The sequence below is a fragment of the Muntiacus reevesi genome, chromosome 1 (assembly GCF_963930625.1).
Source record: "Muntiacus reevesi chromosome 1, mMunRee1.1, whole genome shotgun sequence".
Classification (NCBI taxonomy): domain Eukaryota; kingdom Metazoa; phylum Chordata; class Mammalia; order Artiodactyla; family Cervidae; genus Muntiacus; species Muntiacus reevesi.
The window spans coordinates 242,808,684-242,830,779 of NC_089249.1; the positions used below are offsets into that span (position 1 = coordinate 242,808,684).

At 41.6% G+C, this 22,096-nt stretch overlaps 2 protein-coding genes, 1 non-coding gene and 1 pseudogene across 5 annotated transcripts in view; 1 reads left to right on the top strand and 3 right to left on the bottom strand.

Annotated features, from left to right (window-relative positions):
• Positions 1-3,029, bottom strand: part of FAM114A2 (family with sequence similarity 114 member A2) — a 37,055-nt gene extending 34,026 nt beyond the window's left edge. The window contains exon 1 of one of the 3 annotated variants that reach the window (XM_065918966.1): positions 2,990-3,029. The gene's annotated coding sequence lies outside the window, so the exon portion shown is untranslated. Of the gene's footprint in view, positions 1-2,474; positions 2,812-2,956 lie in introns of those variants that run through there. The other 2 variants (XM_065918967.1, XM_065918968.1) reach the window with 2 other exon arrangements.
• On the bottom strand, positions 1,384-1,488 carry LOC136156779 (U6 spliceosomal RNA). The gene has a single exon (XR_010661257.1). It is a non-coding gene; the product is annotated as a U6 spliceosomal RNA (small nuclear RNA).
• Positions 3,030-3,071: 42 nt separating the features above from the next.
• MFAP3 (microfibril associated protein 3) lies at positions 3,072-21,394 on the top strand. Its single transcript, XM_065918969.1, has 3 exons — positions 3,072-3,114; positions 13,854-14,321; positions 17,176-21,394. Exons 2-3 carry the CDS (start codon positions 14,027-14,029, stop codon positions 17,967-17,969), a joined length of 1,089 nt encoding a protein of 362 aa, XP_065775041.1. The 5' UTR covers positions 3,072-3,114; positions 13,854-14,026; the 3' UTR covers positions 17,970-21,394.
• LOC136156307 (ladinin-1 pseudogene) lies at positions 3,260-4,907 on the bottom strand (annotated as a pseudogene).
• Positions 21,395-22,096: the final 702 nt, after the last annotated feature.

Below are 22,096 nucleotides of genomic sequence, written 5' to 3' on the forward strand. Positions count from 1 at the left end.
TCCAGAAGTACAGATCTTTAGTGATTAAGGCAAAGATATTATTGGTCTATTTACAAACAGGAGATGCTGATTTCTGAGATAACAAAGTATCACCAGGGGAGGAAAAAAAATGCATTTCACACATACATACACACACCCAGGCCTTAAATATGTATAAGCACATATCTTGTACCTATATATACTAACTACGGGCTTCCCTGGTGGCTCAGATGGTAAAGAGTCCGCCTGCAATGCAAGAGACCCAGGTTCAATCCCTGGGTTGGGAAGATCCCCTGGAGAAGGGAATGGCAACCCACCCCAGTATTCTTGCTGGAGAATTCCATGGACACAGGGGCAGTTCATGAGGTTGCAAAGAGTCAGAGGAGACTAACTCACACACACACAATCTAACCACATAATTAAACCAAATCCATCAATGCCATCAAAACATTTCTAACATACTAAAAAAGAGAGACATAATAACAACTGAGGCAGGCTGTAAATAGCACTATAATTGAGGTACACAGAAAATTTTTAAAGGACAGGCAGCAAGGAAAAGTATGGAGGATCAGGAAAAAACATTTAACTTTAAATACCTGAAAAAAGCACAGAACAGTGATCATAAACTGGGATTCTGAGTTTCAAATCAAGCCTACAGAGGTTTTGTTTGGCCTACGGAGTGTTTGACGCTTTTTTATACTAATTGGTGTTATTAACACTTAAAAATCAGACTTCATATACTTCATATCAGACTTCAACAGAAATCTCCAACTTCCTTTGTAAAACTGAAAGATTTGACAACACTGGGCCCACATTCAACTTGGTAATAACTAGTTCATGCCAAATATTTGCTGGGATCTTTTAGACAGGGTAGTGCTCTCTAGATCCCCATAATCTCCACCGAACTCCATAATTCATTTATGTTACCTGAGTAGCCTCTGTGGCATCTGAACTTGCAACATCTGCCTTAAAGGGCACTTAGGACTTTGGTCTTTTTTAATTTTTTTTTTTTTTTTAATTACGAAAGCATGATAACACAGTTACAGGAGACTTGGAAAAACTGAACAAGGTTACATATGGATCCACTATATATTACAATTATTTTTTTAAGTGATAAACTAAGATTTTTAGTTGGAGTTTCAATATAAAATACTCAAAAATTAATAGAATGAATATACAGAGAAATAGAAGGATATTAATAGAATGAATATCCACGAATACAATGAATTAGAGAAATGAATATTCATTAATAGAATGAATATAGAGAGAAACAGAAGGTCTACTACCTGAAAAGCACTGTGAACCAAACCAACATAATTAAGATTTATACAATTTTCACATAACAGTTGAATGCAAATTCAAGTTCCCATGACCTATAAACTACAAGACACTGGAGCATATCCAAAAAATATGGAAGGCGTCATAAATTTGGGAGTCATTCTTGAGCAGGGCCCCTGAACCATCTCTGGATGGTTCCAATTTTAGTATATGTGCTGCCAGAGCCAGCACAAGGGCACTTAGGATTTTGACAGATCAAGACGCCAATGAGAGAATTCCAGGGTGTGGAAACAACATAAAGGAAAGTTCAAAGGTCTGAGGTATGACAATGTGGAATGCGGACAGATACCGGAAGTAGTTTTTATGAGGAGAATGATGGGGAGGCATAAAGCTAGAAAGATAGACTTATATAACATCATACATCCTAGACTATAGAGTATATGATACATCATACATTATATGATACATTATACATTTCTAAAACATAAAGGAAATCAGTCCTGAATATTCATTGGAAGGACTGATGTTGAAGCTGAAACTCCAATACTTTGGATACCTGATACGAAGAGCTGATTCATTTGAAAAGACCCTGATGCTGGGAAAGATTGAAGGCAGGAGGAGAAGGGGACGACAGAGGATGAGACGGTTGGATGGCATCACCGACTCAATGGATATGAGTTTCAGTAAACTCCGGGAGTTGGTAAAGGACAGGGAGGCCTGGAGTGCTGCACTCCACGGGGTCGCAAAGAGTCAAGACACCACTGAGGGACTGAACTGAACTGTATGACAAGTTTTGGAGACTGGGAATTAATTTAAGACAATTTATGCCTACTTAAAGGGGGCTAACAGGAAAGGCTACAGAGCTGGTATTTTTGTTGTTGTTTTAATTAAATTATTTATTTAGGCCACACATCGTGGTTTGTAGGATCTTAGTTGCCCTGGTCCCCAGTCCAAGGCAGTGAGGGTGCAGAGTCTTAACCACTGGACCACCAGAGAACTCCCAGAGCTACACAGTTCTTGCACAAAGTTCCATCAATGTTTCCTGTAGCTGAATACACATATTTACTTTTTCTTTTACCATTGTTTTGCTATCCAGGTGCTCTCACCAAACTACAACACACAGTAATATGTACTTCACACACACATTAGATGCTATATATAGTATATAGTAATATAATGGGCTCTGGAGTTAGGCTGACACACTTCCATCTCTATACCTGAGTGACTGTGGGATTAGTCACCCATCTGCGTCTCCGCTTCCACATCTGTAAAACCTACATGCCAGAGTTCCTAGAAAGACAAAACGACCCGGTGGACGTGAAGGGTTCGGAACTGAGCCTGGCACGAAATCGCTCACGGTAACAGCAGCTGTTAGTACGAAGTGGTTTCCTGGAGCATTACTATCTTTACTAAAATAACCACTTGTCTCGAGACGGACAAAATCCGCTCTCCCTTCTTCCCCATTTCAAGAACAGGTGCCCAACGGCAGTTCTGGCGTAAACCTGCGCTCCTAAATTCTCCGACGCTGACAACGATGAGAATTCCTCACACGGGCTTAGCGTTTCAATAACCAAGGGACTTCCGCAGCCTCAGCGTCCACCGCGAGGGGCCAGTCGCCCAGCCCCAGGCCGCTTCCTCCCGTTCCGCGGCGACCCCGGGACCCCACACCCGGCCCGCCTCCTCGGGGAAAGCCCCTCACCCAGGCCGCCTCCTCCCTCACAGCCGCCACTACCTTCTCCAAGAAGCTGCTCCTACTGCCCCGGAAGTCCTCTTTCAGGGTGGAGACGGCCTCGCTTAACCGAGAGAACTTCCGGGTCAAGCAGCAGATCCAGCCGGAAGGAGCTCAGCAGGCGTCTGGTGAGTGAGGGCCAGTTCGGGGTCGTTGTAGGGGGTGGGGGAGTTACTGGGGCTGCCGAGATATGGGTTTGAGCCGGTGGGTTAGGGTACGAAGTAAAAGAAGTATCCGTGGGGTTTTGCAAGCCTGGCCCAGCGGAGGGGGCACAGGACGGCTTGGCCAGGGCAGCAGGTGGGGCGTGAAGGGGAGCGAGGCAGGGCCTGGGAGGGGTCAGTGCGGCTTCTCCAGCCTGGTAGGCGGCGCAGGGACAGTGGGGGCCAGCCTGAGAGAGGTGCACGGAGACACCGGTGCGACCCGACGGCCCCGGAGGAGGAGGAAGAGCAGGAGTCCGCGTGGACAGGGTGGCGAGGCTGTGTGCAGTCGCGCAGTGCCCGCAGCCGGACAAGGCGCGGGGCACGCCTGCCCCACAGGGGCGGGGAAGATGCCGGCCAGCGTCCTCCCGGGTCCAGGGCGAAAAGCTAGCGGGAAAAGCGACCGGCGCGGCTGTTGGCCTGAGACTGGCTCCTCACACCTCGGCACCCAGCGAGGGCTCCTGCCAGCTGCCGACTCCCTCTGCGTCTCCTGGTTCTGCGGGTCCTGCTGTGCTGACTCCTGGGTCCTGCTGATCCACAGGTTGAGCCGCGGCGTCACCACCCTTGAGAGCTGCAAGTTCTCCTTGCGGCCGGAGGCTGGGCTCTCTCGGCTCTGGCCCACCAGCTCTTTCTCAAAGAGGTGGCGCTTGCTGGCGACATCCACGGGAGCCACGAGGAACTCAGTGCGGGACGGGCTTGCACAATTGACGGATTCTGATCTCTGTATGGCCGAGTGGTATCGCTCCAGCTTCGGGCCTAATTTGACCGAACTGGCCCGGAGCCTCACGCTGGCGCTGCGGGTTAAGGCTGCCTCTGAGCTGTCTCTCTGGGGGCTCATCCGGAAGGAGGTGGTGCGGGGGCTGGAGCGCTGCAGGGCGCTGCTGAAGGTGGGCGAGGCCCGTGTCGGCGAGGGGATCTCGGCGTCAGCATCCGTGCAGAGTGACAGGCGGGAGACCGCCAGCCCGGGGCAGAGGCCCCGCCGAGGACTCGGGCTCCTTCTCAGGCCCAGCACCCTGCTGCCCCCCCGGGGCTGGACGAGCGCTCCGCTGAGGCTGAGTGCACCCGGGCCTGGGACCGCGCTGGGGCCGGCTGCATCTCGGGGGCCGGGGTCTTCTCGAAGACGGTGGCTTTCTCAGACACCATTCTCTTCTCCGAGACGCTGGCATTGTCTGGAACCGCCCTCTTTCTTGAGACGGCTCTCTCCGCCAGCACAGCGATCTTCTGGGACACGGGAACATTTACTGGGGCTGGGGGTCTCAGGGTCCAGGCTCGTTTCCGGCGCAAGTGTCTTCGCAACAGAAGGCTTCTCGGAGCCCGCAGGCGCCCTGCCCCCCAGGCCCCCCCTCCTCGCGGAGCCGCACTCTGGGCTCAGTCTCCTGCCCAAAGGCGACTGACTGCACCTGCTCCTCGGGCGCCGGGGGCGGCTGTCTGACCTGCGGCTCCGGGACGGGGGCCTCCCGGCGCCTCTGCCTCCTCTCCTGCCGCATCCTTAGGACGGCCCAGACATCCTCCTCATCTCTGGGGTCTGGGGCCGGTGGCCGGGGCCCCTCTGCTTCCTCCACGCTCAGCAGTCTCTCAGGGGCTGACGGGTCCTCGTCGTCCATGGCGAAGCTCAGGTTCTGGTGTCAGCGCCGGCGTTCTCGCCCCTGTTCCAACACATCCTCCAGGGTCCACTGCCGGGCCAGGCTGGACAGAGCGGCCCAGATCTTTCTGCTGTCCGACATGCCGCCGGACCGTATCCGTGGCCGTTTTGCAAGCCTGGCCTGGGCTGCTGCAGGCATTCGGCCATCCTGTATTTACTGAGCTCCACCTACCTGCCAGACACTTGGGACACTGCTTTACGAGAGACTGTGGCTTTGTACTCAAGTAGTTGACAGCTTAGTGGAGGAAACCGACCATAAATAAGTTTACAAGCAAACACGGTTATCTAAGATGGTAGCGAGTGCTTTAAAGAAAATTAAACAGAACAAAGTGATGGAACAAAGCGAGGGGTAAATTGTATGAAGAGCTGCTGAAGAGTATTAGGAGCAGAAGGAATAGCAACTGCAAACGCCTTACCATGGGAACTGAGCTGGGTTAAGGAAAAGGCAAAGGGCCACTGTGAGTGGAGCGAAAAGAGGAAGATGAGACCAGGAACTTAAACTGACCAAATTTTGTAGGGTCTGTGAGCCAAGATAAGAATTTTGACTTTTATTTTAAAAGCAATGGAAAGGCATTTGAAGGCTTCTGTACTGAAGAGGAACATGCTGTGATTTATGACTTTAGATTACCCCTGACCCCTCATCAGAAAGATGTACCTCTTCAGTTGCTCTTGGGCAATGATAATGCCTGAAATCCAAACTGATAACCAGGGAAACGTTAGAGACACCTTCATTGTACAGATGTACGGGTGTGAAAAATTAAGTCCCAGAGAGGTGAAGGCACCTGGCCTTTTAGGAACCCTAACTGTCCCTTCCTAAAACCCTTCAGATAATTTATTTGCTTTAATGGTGGTCCTCTGAATTTAGGGGCATCAGTATCACCTGGGAGCATGTTAAAAATGTGTATTCCCCAAAAACTAAAAACACTAAATATAAAAATAGGTGTTTTCTTCTGATCTTCTATTGTAATGGAAAGTGTATAGAATTTGGTGTTTAAGAATAGAAATTTGGTAAACCGCTTAACTGTGTTTTAATCTTATCTTTAAAATACTGTTGATAATAATTGTAGTGAAAAGTGTTCCAATTTTTTGGGCTTAGAATCTCTTGAGACTTTTAAAACTTTTTGAGACTGTTGAAGAGATTTTGTTTGTGTGGCTTGTATCTATCATTATGCCATTTTAGATGTCAAAACAATTTTTCAAAAAGTTATTTATTTAAAATAATTAAATTGATTACATGTTAACATAAAAAGCATGTCTATGAAGAATAGTTTGCCCGCAAAAAAAATTTTTGAGAGAAATGGCCTTGTTTTACATTTTTACAAGTTTCTTTAATATCTGACTTAATAGAAGACAGCTAGATTCTCATACCTCCTTTGCATTCATTCTCTAGTGATGTCATTCATTATGTAGCCTCTGGAAAACAGCACCTATTGTGTGAGAATGAGAGTGAAAGGGCAAATAATGTTCTAGTATTGTTATGAAAATCATTTTGAAGAGTCTCGGGGGCCCCTGCAACACATTTTGCGAATTGCTGAATAACAATATGGTTATGACAAATTAAAAGATATATGGGCTAAGTCTGAGTGGGACCAAGAAATCTGCATCTTTAATAAGCACCCAGATTAATTTTATTTAAGTAATCTAAGAATTGCATTTTGAGAAAACGAGTTATAGACCAAATTCACTCTAGAGTGTTCTGCCCATCAAAAAAAAAAAGAGAAAAGTTATGTTTCCATATTTCATATCTCTTCATTAGCACTTTGCAGAGCCTGAGACTAAAAAGTCAGTAAGACGCTTAGAGCAGGTCCCTTTCTGACCGCCACGTTAGTGAGTGAGTGAATTCAGAATGTTGATTCCAGTGCCCTGCCAAGGGGATTTTAGACTCTGGTTGGTAAGCTTATAGTCTTTTGGACATACAGATAACTGATAAAAGAAGGAAACTGAGAAGTCTTACAGTTGAGTGCTGTGAATGTGCTAGGGGACTGACAGGAAAAGAATTCATCTGAAATCCAAAAGGATGGGTGAGAGCTTAGGTAGGAAGGCTTCTTGAATAAGGTCAAAAACACATTGGATATTGTAGAGAAGGTCCAATTTCCACAGGAAGATGGGGAGGGCAGGAAGTTTCAAGCAAAGGGGACAATTAGGACCAAAAATTTTAAGTGAAAACTTATTTGGAGAGAATAGAGAGTGAAATAAATATAGTTAAAGCTTTGAGCCATGACAGGGAAGCTGGGGAAATTATAGGATTTAAGGGAAAATAGGAATGATAATCAGTTTGTAAGAAAACTTAAGACCACTAGAGATCATAACTGATTAGTGACAGGTGTAACTAAAGACCAAACATGACTTCTAAATCCATTCATTCCTTTAACAAGGAATTAGTGTACATGTAGGCACAGCTAGGCTCCATCTAGGTGCTTCTTTTCTGCCACCTGAATCTATTCTTGAAGAATTATGGATACCATAAAATTTGAAGCTTATCTCATGGGTAGAGGAAAATAACCAATAAATTTTAAAATTGCCTTGACTTTTTTGGATTTGTGTTTAGGACCAGTTCTGAGGGGAGCAATATTTGGGACAACAGAGGAATGTGGTGGGAATTAGGGAGACCCATTTAAGAATTAAGAGGATAGTGTGGTACCCAGGTAAGCTTAAAGGACTGTGACCCAGGGCAGGGACAGTAGGACTTAATTGAAAAACATCTAGAAGGAAGGAGGAGGAGAAGGTGAATGATAATGGCATGAATTTAAAATTACATTAGTTCATCTAATATTCACAACTACACTATGAGGTGGTTACTGTTAATAACCTTATTCAATAGATGTGTATACTAAGGCCTCTGGATCCCACAGCTTCACACAAGGATAGGATCAAGCACTCTTACTCTTAATCCACACTCCTGACCACACAGCCATGATGATACTGTAACTTTGATCTTACAAAACTGGAAGAATTGTACATTCAAACTATGTATATGCTAGACAGGTAGATCTGAGGGTGAGAGTAAAGAGCTCTTTTTTAGTTATCCTGGAGTTTGAGATACTGGGTCAGACCACAGTGGGAAAAAAATGAGCAAGGAAATCATAAATCTAAGTTTATTATATCATTGTCTGTGTGTAGATTCAGCAGATGCTAATGGCAAAAATGATCATAGTCAAGGGCCTAACAAATAAGCCTGGGTTTGAAGCACAGCTTCAGCAATTTCAGAAGAGGGCACTCCTCAGTGTGCCAGAAAATATGCTGACGTTTGAGTGCCCAAACGCCAATGATGAAGCGTACGATGGCTCCAAGATTCTATTGGGAGCATAAGGGCTATGTTAAGTTAGAAACTTTTTGGAAAGTGGCCCTCAAAATGGTGATTTCTGTTTGTGTATTACTAACCTTTGTATGTTACAGATTGCTATAGTAAGGCTTGCGTGTAAGCAGAACAGCTTCTTGTTTGTTCTCTGAAAGGATAGAGGAGTGCTAACAGTCTGCTCTTCATTTTCTTTTTCTCCCCTTTGCCAATTCAGAATGTCACTTTGACCATTTGTGTGCCTTGTGTAAGGGAACTTCTCCATTTTTCAAGTGTAACAGTGCAGGCAGAGAAGAGTGGATGAGGAGTAAATACAGCTCGAATGCATTTAATTATGGAGAATGAACCATTAATATTCCAGTAGTCTTGGAGCAAAAACCAGTACCATCTGGGCATCAGTGTTTTTCCTGCCTCTGAATTATCCCACAACTATTTCTGCAAACAGCCGTTTCCTCAGCCAACTTAATATTGAGCCACGAGAATGGAAATCAGCCACGTTGCTTCCTTATTCACTTCTGTTGAGAATTGGAGCAGAATGGAAATATTTCCTCTCAGAAGTTGGCAGGAACAGCAACAAGGCAGTCTGTTAGGGATGATAACTTAGGCGCTTTTCTTTTTCCTTTTTAATGATACAGCCAATATCCAGAATGCTTCTGTAGGGTAAAATCATCTATATTTCTGATTATTCATGATCCTAGAGAAGCTAACACTACTGTACCTGAAAGATGAAAAAGGAGTTAGATTAAATTTAAATATCACACTCTTCTATTATTCCTATTCATGCAGAAGACAGATAATAAAACATTCTACCAAGTAGCTTCATCCACAAGCATAGCATAGCTCTTTTTAACTGTTTACAGGAAGTGGCACTTTGATTTTTCTTTTTGAACTCTTCTTACCCTCCATATGCCAGCTGCCCCATTGAGAATAGCAGGCATGATACACAAAGTCCCAAACTTAACTGGATTGCATTCCTAAAATTTATGAAGTCTCCCTTTCTCTTCTGTGCTCAGAGCACAATTACACTTCTGTTCAGTACTTCTCTCTGTCTTATATATAGTTACCCCTTTCTTTTCCTATCTTCCAGGTTTTGCTGAACTTAATCTTCTTTCTCCCACCTGGCCAATTCTCCATTTCTTTGATTGTTTGCACATTCAGTTTTCATTTTTGTGGTTTTAATTTTGAATGAAATTACATAAAGATGTTTATTTATTTAAAAAAATAAAAAGAGTCTTATTGGAGCCAGGCAGTAGAACTCTGTCAAGAGCCAGAGCAGCATGTATGAGCCTCTCTTTGTCTTCCCCTCTGTAACTCCACCACCACCACCCGCCTCCCTAGCCCCCATCTCCTGGCTGCTCTTTTTCCCTTCTCCATCCCTGTTGTCCTTTGACCTGGTTGCCTCAGCTCCCTGTAATCCTTCTCTTCCTCAAATGTCCCTAAGCCACAGTGTCTCAGTCCACATTCCAAGGGAAGATTCTTCTTAGTCAGTCAGTGAGTTGACTTCCTCCTGGATCCAAGAAGGCAGAGCTCCAAAAAAAGGAACAACAAAGGCTCTCTAGCACAAACTCAGGACACGGTGAAAACAATGTAACATGGTTGGTCTCCAAGGTCCATTTACAATGCCTATTTGATCCATATTTTTGTGAAATATTTGCACTGAGGAAAAGAGGAGTGTGAAATTTAAAATTAAAGACTGAAATTACCTTATGATGTTACCCCTTCCCCCTCCAAAATTTTTAAATGGTTGCATGGTATTCCAAGTAAAAGTGTTTTATATATTTTAAAGAATGGTTTTGCTGTAAAGTGTTGATTTTAGCACTCGAAGCGATATCAACAATAATAATAACTAGAGTTATCAGTGATTACTGTTACCAGACTGTTTTTTACATACAGTCTTTTTCAGACCTTGCAATAGTCTTGTGAAAATAGATGCTATTATTTTCCCTCATTTAAAGATGAGGGAACTGAGACACAGAGAGATTAAGTCATTAATCTCTGCAAGGCTGATTAGAGTCAGAGCCAGGATTCGAGCCTAGGAAACCTGGTTAGGGAGTCTGTTCACGGAACTTCTCTGCCACCCTGCCTATCAGAGAGAGGCCTGCAAGTATGAGGTTCCAGGGTGAACTTAATCCAGAGTGGAATCTGAGTGATAGTTCTTTTGTGCTGAAAGTGTTCAGACAGTCAAGCACCATTAAGTAGTGCTGTTACAGAGGAAATGAGGAAGTATGTTAATGGTTGCTAGTCCATGAGCCCTCTGCCTCAGAGTCACCCAGAGAGCTAATTAACAACCATGAATTCCAAGGTCCAAACCCAGAGAGTTTTATTCACTGGTCTGGGGTGGGACCCAGTAATCTTTATTTTTAACAAGTTCTCTAGGAGATTGAGATGTTCAGCCTGGTTTGGAAACTGGACTTGGTTATCTTTTATTCCCGCCATTATTTCCTAGGACACGATGGTAAGTGAAGACATTGAGGGTTAGTGGTTGGTTCAAGGAATGCATTTAGGCATTATGCCTTTAAGATCTTTTGAGGTTACTAACAGGAGCTCTTTGTGTCTCAGAGAATAATAACAAGTGCTAATAAATGCACGTGAGTCTGAATAATTATAATCCCTATTGTATAACATTTGTCAGTTTACAAAGATCCATCACATACTTGGTCAAATTTAAGCCATTCTTCATCATTAAGTATTTATTGAGTATGTGCTAGTTACGACACAGCTTTAAAAAATACAGTCCTTGTGCCTAAGAGGCTCATAGGTGAGATGGAGTAGACTGCCTGGCAGTACAAAGCCACGTGAGTAGTGTAATGGTGAGGGCCACAGGGATCAGGGAACAGCCATCGTGCATCCAGGTGAACTCCTCATCTATATGGGAAGAAGAAGCAGGCCTTGAGAGGAGGCTCGGGGAAGCTGAGTGAAGAAGGAATTCCACACTGCAGTAACACTGCCAGGACCCTGTTGCCCCACAGCCCTCTCACGTGGAGGCTGTTCATTCCCCTGAAATTCTTACATCTCAGAGCAGGATGAGTGAGTCCATTTCTTCCATTCCTAGTGTCTTCTTGACCCTGGGGTGACAGCACCCCCACAGGTGATCTACTTCACTTTTGAGCCTCTCAGTTCTTTCGACTGCTTCACCTTGGACAATTATTAATTGTAGTGAATCTCCTTCACTCACTTCAGCCTCCCACTCCAGTTCCCAGAGTCTTATCTCCAGTTTTGCTGTTGGGCCAAACTGATCCTCTTCAGGATCGGGAATGAGACCCATGACTCTCCGGCCACCGTCTGTCATGACTGCCTGTAGCTCTTTTTCTTGAATACCTCCCTAACCAGTGACAGATCTGCTTTTTCTCTGCCCCGTGTCCCTTTACCTCAATGGCTCCCCCCAGCATTCTCCATTCCCATTTATCCCCCAGGCCCTGTCACACATACTTATCAGAGAGGCTTTCTGTGACATGGTTAGCTCTCTATAGCATTCTGTACTTTCCTTTGGGTAGCATTTAGTGTATTTTGTATATATTTAATGACCATGTCCTCCACCTGACTGAGTTCCATGAAGGCAGAGCCAGTGTCTGTGGTACAGTAGGTTGGCATATAGTAGATACTCGGTAGACACTGCTGAATAGATGAAAATGTATACCCCTAGTCTAAGGTAGTGGGTTGTAGACTCAGTGGTAGGAAGCAGTGGGGAGGAAAGGAAGGGCAGGATAAGGAGGTGCTGTTAGAATCAACTGGAGTTGTGGGAGGTTTGTTTTGTTTTCTCTATAAAGAGAGCCGGCCTGCAGCTCAAAGCCGTCAACAGAGAGCAGTATCTCTGCAAGTTAAAAACATGGCTTTGTCTGCCTTGTGTGGGGGGTACAGTTACTTTTATCCAGACTTTTATCCAGACTTTCCTTTTAACATACATGTGTGAAAGACAATGAGTTTAAGAAAAGCATAAATAATAATTTATGAAAAGCATAAAATATAATTTTAAGAAAAGCATAAAAAATAATAAAAGATACAATTTTTAAACAAATCATGACAGTAGAAGAAATGAATGAAATTTGGGAAATGCCAACTTGGATGAAGCCACAGAATCTCCTTATGGAATTCCTGGGTGAGACTTGGAGTACTTTTCAGCACATTCATTTCCTATCACCATTGAGAACCAGTAGTCTAGAATAAAGGACAAAAATCATATCTGCCAGTTGTAGTGGAAAAGAAGTTGAGAGCTTATATATTATCAAGCCCGAGCACAGTGCCTGGCTAACTTCAGTCATTTTGTAAACTTTTATTTCCATTGTTTCCACCCTCAACTCCCTCCTAATAGAGGCCAGGAATCTCCTGCTTACTATATAATAAGAGCAAGTCAAGAAGGTGAAGAGGTTAGATCAGATCACTTCTGTAATCCCCTCCAGTGCCCAAGAGCTTTGTGTCATTTTAATGGGATTTGGGGAAGAAATGAAAACATACAGTGTTCATCTATTATGTATAGCAAACTCTGAAGTTCTTTGTTTTACTTCAAATGGTCCCTCCTTAAATTTGCAAGATAGAGAAAATTATTGTCATCATCTAACCATCCTTTCAAGGACTAATGAAATTTAAATGATATTTACAACTTAACTGTCATTTAGACTGAGCAGTTTAATGGCAAAATACAATGATCTATTGCTTTTTGTGTTACATGATCAAGCAGCTTTTGTATGAGTATACAGGGAAGTAAGTGTCATTTCCAAAACTGTTTAGTTTGGTCCTTATAAGAAATAAAGCTAGGTGTTTCATCCCATATTTTGTAGAAATTCAAATGAAATTTTTCTTTAAGAGTCAGTGATTTTAAAAGAGGAATCAGATTACCAGAAGTTGATCGTAATCACATAGATTCTTGAACTGGAATATTATTTTGCTTTCATTAGTGATATTCTACTCTTCTTTTAAATGTGTCTCAACAATCTTTCTCTGTAGTTTGTATTTCTGCTAACTAGACATTTAAGGTGTCAATTCCTCCCATAGCTATAGACTTTGAGTTAGAAATTTGGTATTCTTACAAGCTTATTAAATATACTGTATTTTATCTCTTGATATTGAAGAAATTATTAAAAGAAAATTCTTTTGTTTGATGTTCTTGCCCAAGAGGGAAGTTCTATAGCCTCAAAAGTAAGTAACTATTTATTTATGCATAGTGGTGCAGTTTTCTAATATTACAATAAAAAAACTACTTCAGGTAGCCCTGCATTATTTATATCTAATGTCTGTATACTTGAATTACTCAAATTTTGAACTCCATGGTTATAATTATTATGTAGCTGCTGATTTACATTATTGATATAACAGCAGATGGTAATGGTGCAGGTTGGAATAAAAGATCATTAAGTTAAATATTTTAGCCTTCATTGGCTCCCGCTTGCATGGAATTTGTCAGAGTGAAATAGAATCACAACATTTCAGAACTAGAAGAGCCCTTAGAGATTGTCTCATCTAGTCCCCATTTGACACATGAGAAAACAAGCATAGCTATTTGCCAAGGGCTTACAGCTAGTTATTAGCAAAGCTAATACCAGAATCTAGATCTGCCATTTCCCAGTTCAGTGTTCTTTCTACTGACTGTTGAAATTTTTAGGTGATATTTTCACTGTTTCACTTCATAATATTGATGTCAGTTATTCTAATCAGTTTCACATCTATTTATTTCTTGAACATAGAGTTTCACTCCATTATGAGTCTTTATTTTAAATTTTATATCTGGCTCTCTTTCAGGTTGGTCTCCACTCATATCTTTCAATCTTGAAGACTCCAGAATATACCTGGATCTACCTTTTTTTTTTTTGGAAAATTTCGGTACCAAGTAATCAGTGACCCACTGTGCTCTTGTTATAATATAGAAGCTATTGAGTTCTCCAAATATAAACAAGATTTTCTCCCATTTTCCCATGAAGCCACTTCGTTGTTTATCCACTTTAGTGGTGAGTGTTATTGTGCCAGCTGCTTTTGCTTTGGAAGATGTAGACTTCAACCAAATGATCCCACTGGGAACAAATCACAGCTTTTCCAATGCATCATTTCTTCCAAGTTTTGAACTCTCAGCGGATTCCCACTCTGGTGATGACGTCATCATAGTCAGAGAGGGAACTAGTGTTTCAATCAAGTGTCTTCTCACAGTCGACCGCTATGAACAGGTCTCTTGGTACAACTCAAAAGGACAGCAGCTGGATGACAGAGACAGAGGTAATTATCCCAGAATATAATTAGTCAAGCTTACTCATTTCCTGTTACTTCAATCTTGGTTTTATGGCATTTTCAACAAGAAATCTCCAAGATGAGGTACTACAATAAATAGTTAAAACTTTTGAAAGGTCTGGGGTCTTATACCTATCAGGAAAAGTGAAATAATGGTAATTACTGAACCAGAAGAAGAAAAAAAATAAAGTATAGTTACAAATTTAAGAAGTGTTCACATATTGATGGTGAGCTCTTTTCTCCCCTCTTGGCGAACTGGTTTCCTTCTTCATTCAGGGTTGGCTCCATCAGGGTTGCTGCCCACAGCTGTGTGGGCTCTGAACTGCACAGCTCCAGGAGCACCGTTACCTAGACTGTAATGTGAGTAGTGCAGTGTGCTGGCCCCGGATGAGCAGAGCAAGAAGGATTTTGGTTAAGTAAACTTGTCATAAATAATTTTTTGTTTTTACTCAAAATGAGTTACTAAAAATGTTGAAGGAAATCCCAGATATTTTCTAAAATGGTTATAAAGATCAAGTCTCTCTGAGAATCAGAAGGGCACTGAGGAGGAACTTTATAAGCCCTTCCAGCTCATTTCTCTTTTTAATTCTGTCCCTTAATTTGCGTGAAAATAGGAAAGTCTTGTTTATATATTTTTGTCTCTCAGTCTTAAAAAATCATACAGACATCATAGAAAGGTGACCAAGGTCTACCTTTTGACAGGTTTTTATTTGATTTTGCTATTTAAGAACCTATGAACACATCTTGATCAGAATATTGTTTCCTTTAACTAGTGTTCTGTTAGATTTTTTTTTGAAGACTACCTGTGTTAAAACACCTTAGAAATCGCCATGAACTATCAATGGGATAAAGACTAAATTATGGTATCCTCACAAGCTACACTTTGGAAAAGGCCTACTTGTATTTTCTGTTAGAAAGATAGTCTAGTCTCTTGGAATATAAGGATATTTGGCTACTTATATTAGACTGGAAAACAGAAAAGGAGACAGATGGTGCTTCCTTCTAAAGTATATGCTAAATATTTTAACCTTCTACACACTGAGTAACCGGCCACCAAGGAATTGAAGAGTTAGAATGTTAGAAAGAACAGAGCTTCTTGAGAATATAGACCTGTTAAGCCAGAATGTCTAGAGTGGTGCCCTGAACATGTATTTTGAACATGATTTGGGGTTCCTTATTTGGATCCACTGAACTAGACTCATCTTTTTTGGCCCTAGGGTCCTGACAAACACATCTAAGATGTGAGTTACTCAGTCAGTGTGATTATTATAGACTGGTCATGTAAACAGATTATAGGAGACCAGCCAAATGGAATGGCAGCTTTATTTTTCTACTTTGCCTTTACTTTGAAAACCGCTAACATCTATCACTGATGCTTTCAGCAGCAGCTCTGGACAATTGTATTAAATTTTATGAATCTCAAGTGAGAGGAGTTTAAAGAGCATTTCAGTCTAGTATAAGGTTCATAAATCTTGAGCTATTATCAGCAAGTGAGCTAGAGAGTTTAGATTGTGGTTATAGTGGTTGATGAATGGAGTCTATGTATATAGTTCATCATACTGTGGATTCACAGTATATCTTTTTTATAGCTCCAGGTTTATAGACAGAAGCTTGTAAAATAGTGACTATATTCATAGCTACATGTTTTCCTCTTCTTTTTACGTTAGTAAAAATATAACTACAGAATTTAGATAAATTTTGATATAGATAAGAATGGGCACGGTCCACAGTACTTACTAATTGAAGTGCCCCTAAATCCTGAACCGTAGAATCTCAGGGATGAAAGGGAGCTGGAAGATGAGGCACTGAAGCAGTGCTTAACAAGCAGTCACCCAGCCTTCCCTGGGACACCACCCGTAGGCCTGGGGACCCATACCCTACACCCCATGTTAGCCCATCTGTCCTGTCTTTGAATGGCTTGTATAGTTAAAGCGCAGAGTACACTGAGAGCTTAGGTGAGAACTGTGCAGGCAGAACCAAGTTATTAAAGGATGTTGGTCCTTGTGCTTTGGTGTTCATACTCAAGTACGTTTGTATACACATTCCTGAATGAAGGTGGCTTCACGTATGGAAGAAAGGCAGCATGTTTTCAATTTAAAATAGAAGCCTAGGCATCTCAGGGCAACTTTTATTCTGTCTGCCAAGCTGTTCATTTACCCTCACTTGTGAGACATCGCTTTTGGCTTATGCTTTATTTACTCTGGCCAGAAAATCAAGATGTTATCATCAACCAACCTTTTCTAACAAGACAAATTAACATGTGCAAGGCATGCCAGATTAGCCAGTTAATAATTGAACAAATACATTAAATTGGTAGGGTTTTTTAGAAATAATTTTGTCTTTTCTTAAGTAAATAAGTAAACAGTAAATTATTGAAAGTTAAAAAGGAAGTAAAAATTACTAATTACCCTATAAATAGCCATTGTTTTGTATTTCTGAGACATAGCCTTCTACTTATGAGAAGGTGTAGGTAGAGACTGTGATATAGACACTTACACACACATATATGTAAACATTTCTTTTTAAGGTTAGTCACTTAGCATTATGTTGACACACCTGTCTCCCTGAATGGTGTCTTACATCTAGCACTGAAAAGGCAGCCACGATAATCATTAGTTTCAGGAAGATCTTGATTCCCTTTTTTAAGTTCCAGGCTGTTTAAAATTCAGACTCTGAACATAAAAGTCTGCCCTTTCTTACATCATTCAACGAAAGAGCAGAACCTAATAGATGAGTTGATGTAACGTGCTCTCATGAAGAGGTGGAATATTGATAAGGCAGTTTGCATATTTAGTAATAGTATTCTTTATGCTGTAATTTTTTATTTCTGTTGGGTTATCAGGTGGAAAATGGTTGGTTTCTGATAACTTCCTGAATATCACCAACGTAGCCTTTGCTGACCGTGGGCTCTATACGTGTTATATCACCTCTCCAACCCGTGCCTCCTACTCGGTCACCCTGCGTGTCATCTTCACCTCGGGAGACATGAGTGTCTACTATATGGTGGTTTGCCTGATTGCCTTTACAATCACTCTCATCTTGAATGTTACACGGTTGTGCATGATGAGCAGCCATCTTCGTAAAACTGAGAAAGCCATCAATGAATTCTTCCGAACCGAAGGGGCAGAGAAACTTCAGAAAGCCTTTGAGATTGCAAAACGCATCCCCATCATCACCTCGGCAAAGACTCTGGAACTCGCCAAAGTCACGCAATTTAAAACCATGGAGTTTGCTCGTTATATCGAAGAACTGGCAAGAAGCGTCCCTCTGCCACCCCTTATTCTAAACTGCCGGGCCTTTGTAGAGGAGATGTTTGAGGCTGTGCGAGTGGATGACCCTGATGAGATGGGAGAGAGAATTAAAGAGAGACCTGCCTTGAATGCTCAAGATGGCATCTTTGTCATTAACCCAGAGATGGGCCGGAGTAATTCACCAGGAGGAGATTCAGATGATGGTTCCCTGAGTGAACAAGGCCAGGAGATAGCAGTTCAAGTTTCTGTCCACCCTCAGTCAGAGACGAAAAGTATTGATACTGATTCTCAAGACAGCAGTCATTTCAGCCCGCCTGATGATGCAGGATCTACCGAATCGAACTCTAACTACAAAGATGGGTCATATGAAAGCTGCCAGCTATGAGCTACCCTCATACCTACAAAAACAGCTTGCAGAAAAAGAACATGTTTCATGCAGAAAATAACATTTTTACCAAAAAATAAGTAGGATTTCCCCCCTTCATTAATATTAAGCCTATCAGAACATGAATTATTACCAAAATCTTTCTAAAAATTCAGCATTTTTCCTATCTGATCTTTCTCAGTCATTTTCCCCAAGCTTTATTAAATGATACACGTTGAGATTTAAAGGGGTCTAAGAGATCAGTGTAACGGGGAAAGTAACACACCCCAAATTATATGACTTCTCTTCTAGTCACGGTTCTTTCATTGTTTAAAGCTAACACTTCTCTTGAAGCCTCAGTTTTCCCACCAGTAAGATGAGGGATTTGCACTAGATGATATCTGAAGTCCTTTCTAGCCCTCTGACTTCTTACCTGCCACCTTTAAACTATAAGAATCTTCAGCTCATTTCTAAATAAACCCTTCCCTAGACTTTGAGTCCCTTTTTACAGAAAGGACCGAGCTAAGATTTTATTCTGTGATTTGGATTCCTGCACCAATGCTACGCATAGAGGTGTGGGTGTTTTTCGGATGTCTTGCTGGTGGAGCATACAATTGTATATGCTCGATTGAATCTCTCCAGTATCGCCCATGAATATATTGCTATACAGATATCAGGGACCTAACTGCTCATGAGTAAGCTACTTTTCATGAGTAAATTGGTCCTTGTGAGGGTATAGCAGTCTTTTTAACTTACTGAGTCATCATTTAGCTCACTGAGCTGACAGTGATTTCTCAGCTCATCTCCAAAGTGAAAAATTTGTTCCTAAAGAATAATGTCTTCATTGTTTTTAGAATAAGAAGCAGTGTCAAATCATCTGTCTCTGGTAAATTATGGATTTTGACATTTCTTTTAATAGAATTTCTCAGGCTTTCCCTTTTTAAAAGTACTGGACTCTACGAGACAGTTCTGTGTTTGGGATCTCATTCCAGAGGAAAACCTACAGCTGAATTCCTCTTTGGATCTCTGTCAACACTCTTTACTCTATCGTCTTAAATATGGTGCTAAAGGTTGCATGCCTTCTTACCTTGTTTGTCTTGTTTATATTTTATTGTTGCTGAGGTTTTTATTTTTGTGTACATCAGATGTAGAATTTTAAGCTAGGGCTGCTTTTGTGGCCTTTCTGAGAAGCACTAACCTGAAATAAGATTAGATAATGGTATGTGGTGTATGTTACTATATTAAATATATAAATACAGATATATAGGTATATATATACACACACATACAAATGATCTAGACATAAAGAGGGAGAAAAATTATGAATGATGCAACCTGATTTGACTGTGTATAATGAACACTTTGGACAGTGTTTGTTGCCCGGCTGAGATCTGACATAATGGAATTGTAAATACTCTTCAGAGTCATTTCTTCAACTACAGTGAGCTTGGCATCATACACTTTTAAGAACTCAGCAGTGGAGCTCCGTGTGCTTCACATTTCTTCATTTGGCTTCTGACTACTGAAGCTTTACTTGAACTAGAGGCTCCTGAGGGAAATGTTCAGGGGAGGTTTTATCAGGATTTTAATTTAAGGTTTCAAATGGAGGAAGACAGGAAATTTGAAGTGTGACCAGATAGAACTCCTGCCTCCCTTTGTGAAGGCTTATCAGAAGTAATACATCTGTTCTGGATAGTATGAATGAATCAATATGCAGTTTTATCAGATGGCATTTCAGATAAAGACGATAAAGATGCTGCCTTTTCTGTCTCTCAGGCTGTTTCCATAGAAACCTCCAGAGCCAAACAAAAGCTACCAATCATTTAGCCAAATCTTGTCTTGACTCATAGACTTGTATTCCTTTAAAGAAAACTGTTTTCATACATTTGGCTATGAGAACAAGGGCTCTGGAACATGCCCTAGATTATAGAACTCTTCTTCCCTTCCCAGAATGTTTCTCTTGAGAATTTAAAATTCTTTAAAATCCCTTTCTGAGGTCTGAGTCTGTCCCCTGAACGTCCCTCAGATCTTTAGATAGCACTTCATAACTTGTAACAATATAGCAGGTTTGGGGTCCTTTTTAGAATGTAGCTTGTCACATTAAAGAGAATGAATTTACCCCCACATGTTTTTATAATAAACATAGGTATTTGGAACCTTAAGGTAGAAATATTTAATGGTCAAAGTCCTGGGAAACAGGGCTTGGGAAAAATAACAAGAAATATTCAGGAAAAAACTATAAGTTACATAATACTGTATAACAAGTATAGGCTACTCTAGTGTATCCTGGATAAATTACTTTAGAAGTGTAATGGTGACAATTTAGTGGCCAAAGTAATTGGATTACTCTTGAGTATTCCAGGTTATGGTGCCACTGATAAAGTAGGTCAAAATTTAAGTGGAGCCGGTGTTACTTTCTAAATCTGAAATAGTTGTTCACAGGAAGAAAATCACACTCGCTAACGTTTTCTCTAGCTGATTAATCAACTACTCTTCATATATAATTAGTGCTCATATTATCTTTTTGTAAAATCCTTAACCTTTTGAACTTCAACTACAGTCTAACAGTCTTTTGACAACAGTGGTGGTGTAATTTTCCTTCTGTCTTGCTAGATTTTATAATTGGTGAACATGCCTTTACTCAGCAAATTGGATTTGCAATAGTTCTGTCATGTCATTTATAAATTTTGTCTTGTATTGGGATTTAATGACCCTTCTCATCCTCGTGAAATGAAATGGTGGCTTTGTAAAATAAATTGACCAAGACAAGGCATATAAACATTTTTAGAGATTCCTTGCCAGCTGAAATTCCTTACCAGTCAGGCATCTTTTGAATTGGTATGCCACTTGTTTATAAGCTGTTTGATAAACCTATCCTCAAAGTTGTATCTGTTCCAACACTTTAGTTCTTGAGTCTGGCCCAGTGAACATGTTTATCTCCTCCCAGCCACCTTGATATAAGTATCTTGGGAGTTGCTGACACGGAATGGTTGTAAGGCTCCTAGCTTCTTCACCTCACTTAACACATATTTTAAAGTGAAAATTCACAGCTTTCGCTTTTGTCCTCAGTGAACGCCCACCATAGTCCTCTCCACGCCCTGCACGTTGTTTCACCTAGGTCAGATTTTGTATTCTGTATCCCCGGGCAGCATGGGAGCATGGCATGCTTGTTTCCAGGGCCCAGCCAGTCATGGGTGCTAGTCTTGCCTCCACACACCAGCTATTGTAACACAAGTATTGAATATATCAGATTTCCTGAATCGCCATTTAAAGAACACAATCTTTTCTCTCCTAGGCCGGCAATGTTAAAAAATGCTAAGCCTTATGTATAAACTCCTAGGTTCTCAACACATTTCATAAAAGTTAGTGAGCTACTTAATATGGTTCAGATGATGTTTAAATAGTTACCATTTTAATGAATACTTAAAAATTTTGTCTTTTTTTTTTTTTTAAAGTTGTACTTGAACGTAATGCATTAAATGTTCAGTGGAATATATTTTGTTTGTCTGAAGTCTTCTGTAGAGATGTATTCATTTTTATGTGTGGTGGAACTTGATATTAATGATTTTGAGCAGGAGTAAATTTGAAGTTAACTTGGTTGCTACTGTGTCTACCCATTTAAATTTTACAGATGTTTACTAAGCATCTATATGTTTTTGGTGCTATAAGCCATACTGAGATGGGTGTCCTACCTACAGTTAGCTTGAGAATGCAGTTACCGGAGCATCCTCACCTGGCCTAAGTACAGCAGTTTCCCACTGCTAAAATAAAGCATTCTTAGGAAAGGCAGAGCTTGAGCAAAGGCCTAGAGATAAGAGGATTCAGCACATGTTTTAGAGCAGTGGTCCCCAGCCTTTTTGGCACCAGGGGCAGGCGGAACAGGGGAAGTGGGTGAGGGTGAGGGTGGGCGGGATGATTTCAGGATGATTCTCATAAGAAGTGCATAACCTGAATCCCTCGCATGCACAGTTCACGGTAGGATTCTCACTCCTGTGAGAATCTAATGCCACCACTGACCTGACAGGAGGTGGAGCTCAGGCAGTAATGTGATGAATGGGGAGTGGCTATAAATACAGAGAGAGCTTGACTCGCTCCCCCACCGCTCGCCTCCTGCTGTGCAGCCCAGGCCACTGACAAGAGGGGTACCA

Coding starts and splice junctions, on each gene's coding strand:
- MFAP3 (XM_065918969.1), top strand. CDS start 14,027: ATGAAGCCACTTCGTTGTTTATCCACTTTAGTGGTGAGTGTTATTGTG. Junction 14,322..17,175: donor GCTGGATGACAGAGACAGAG/GTAATTATCCCA, acceptor TTGGGTTATCAG/GTGGAAAATGGTTGGTTTCT.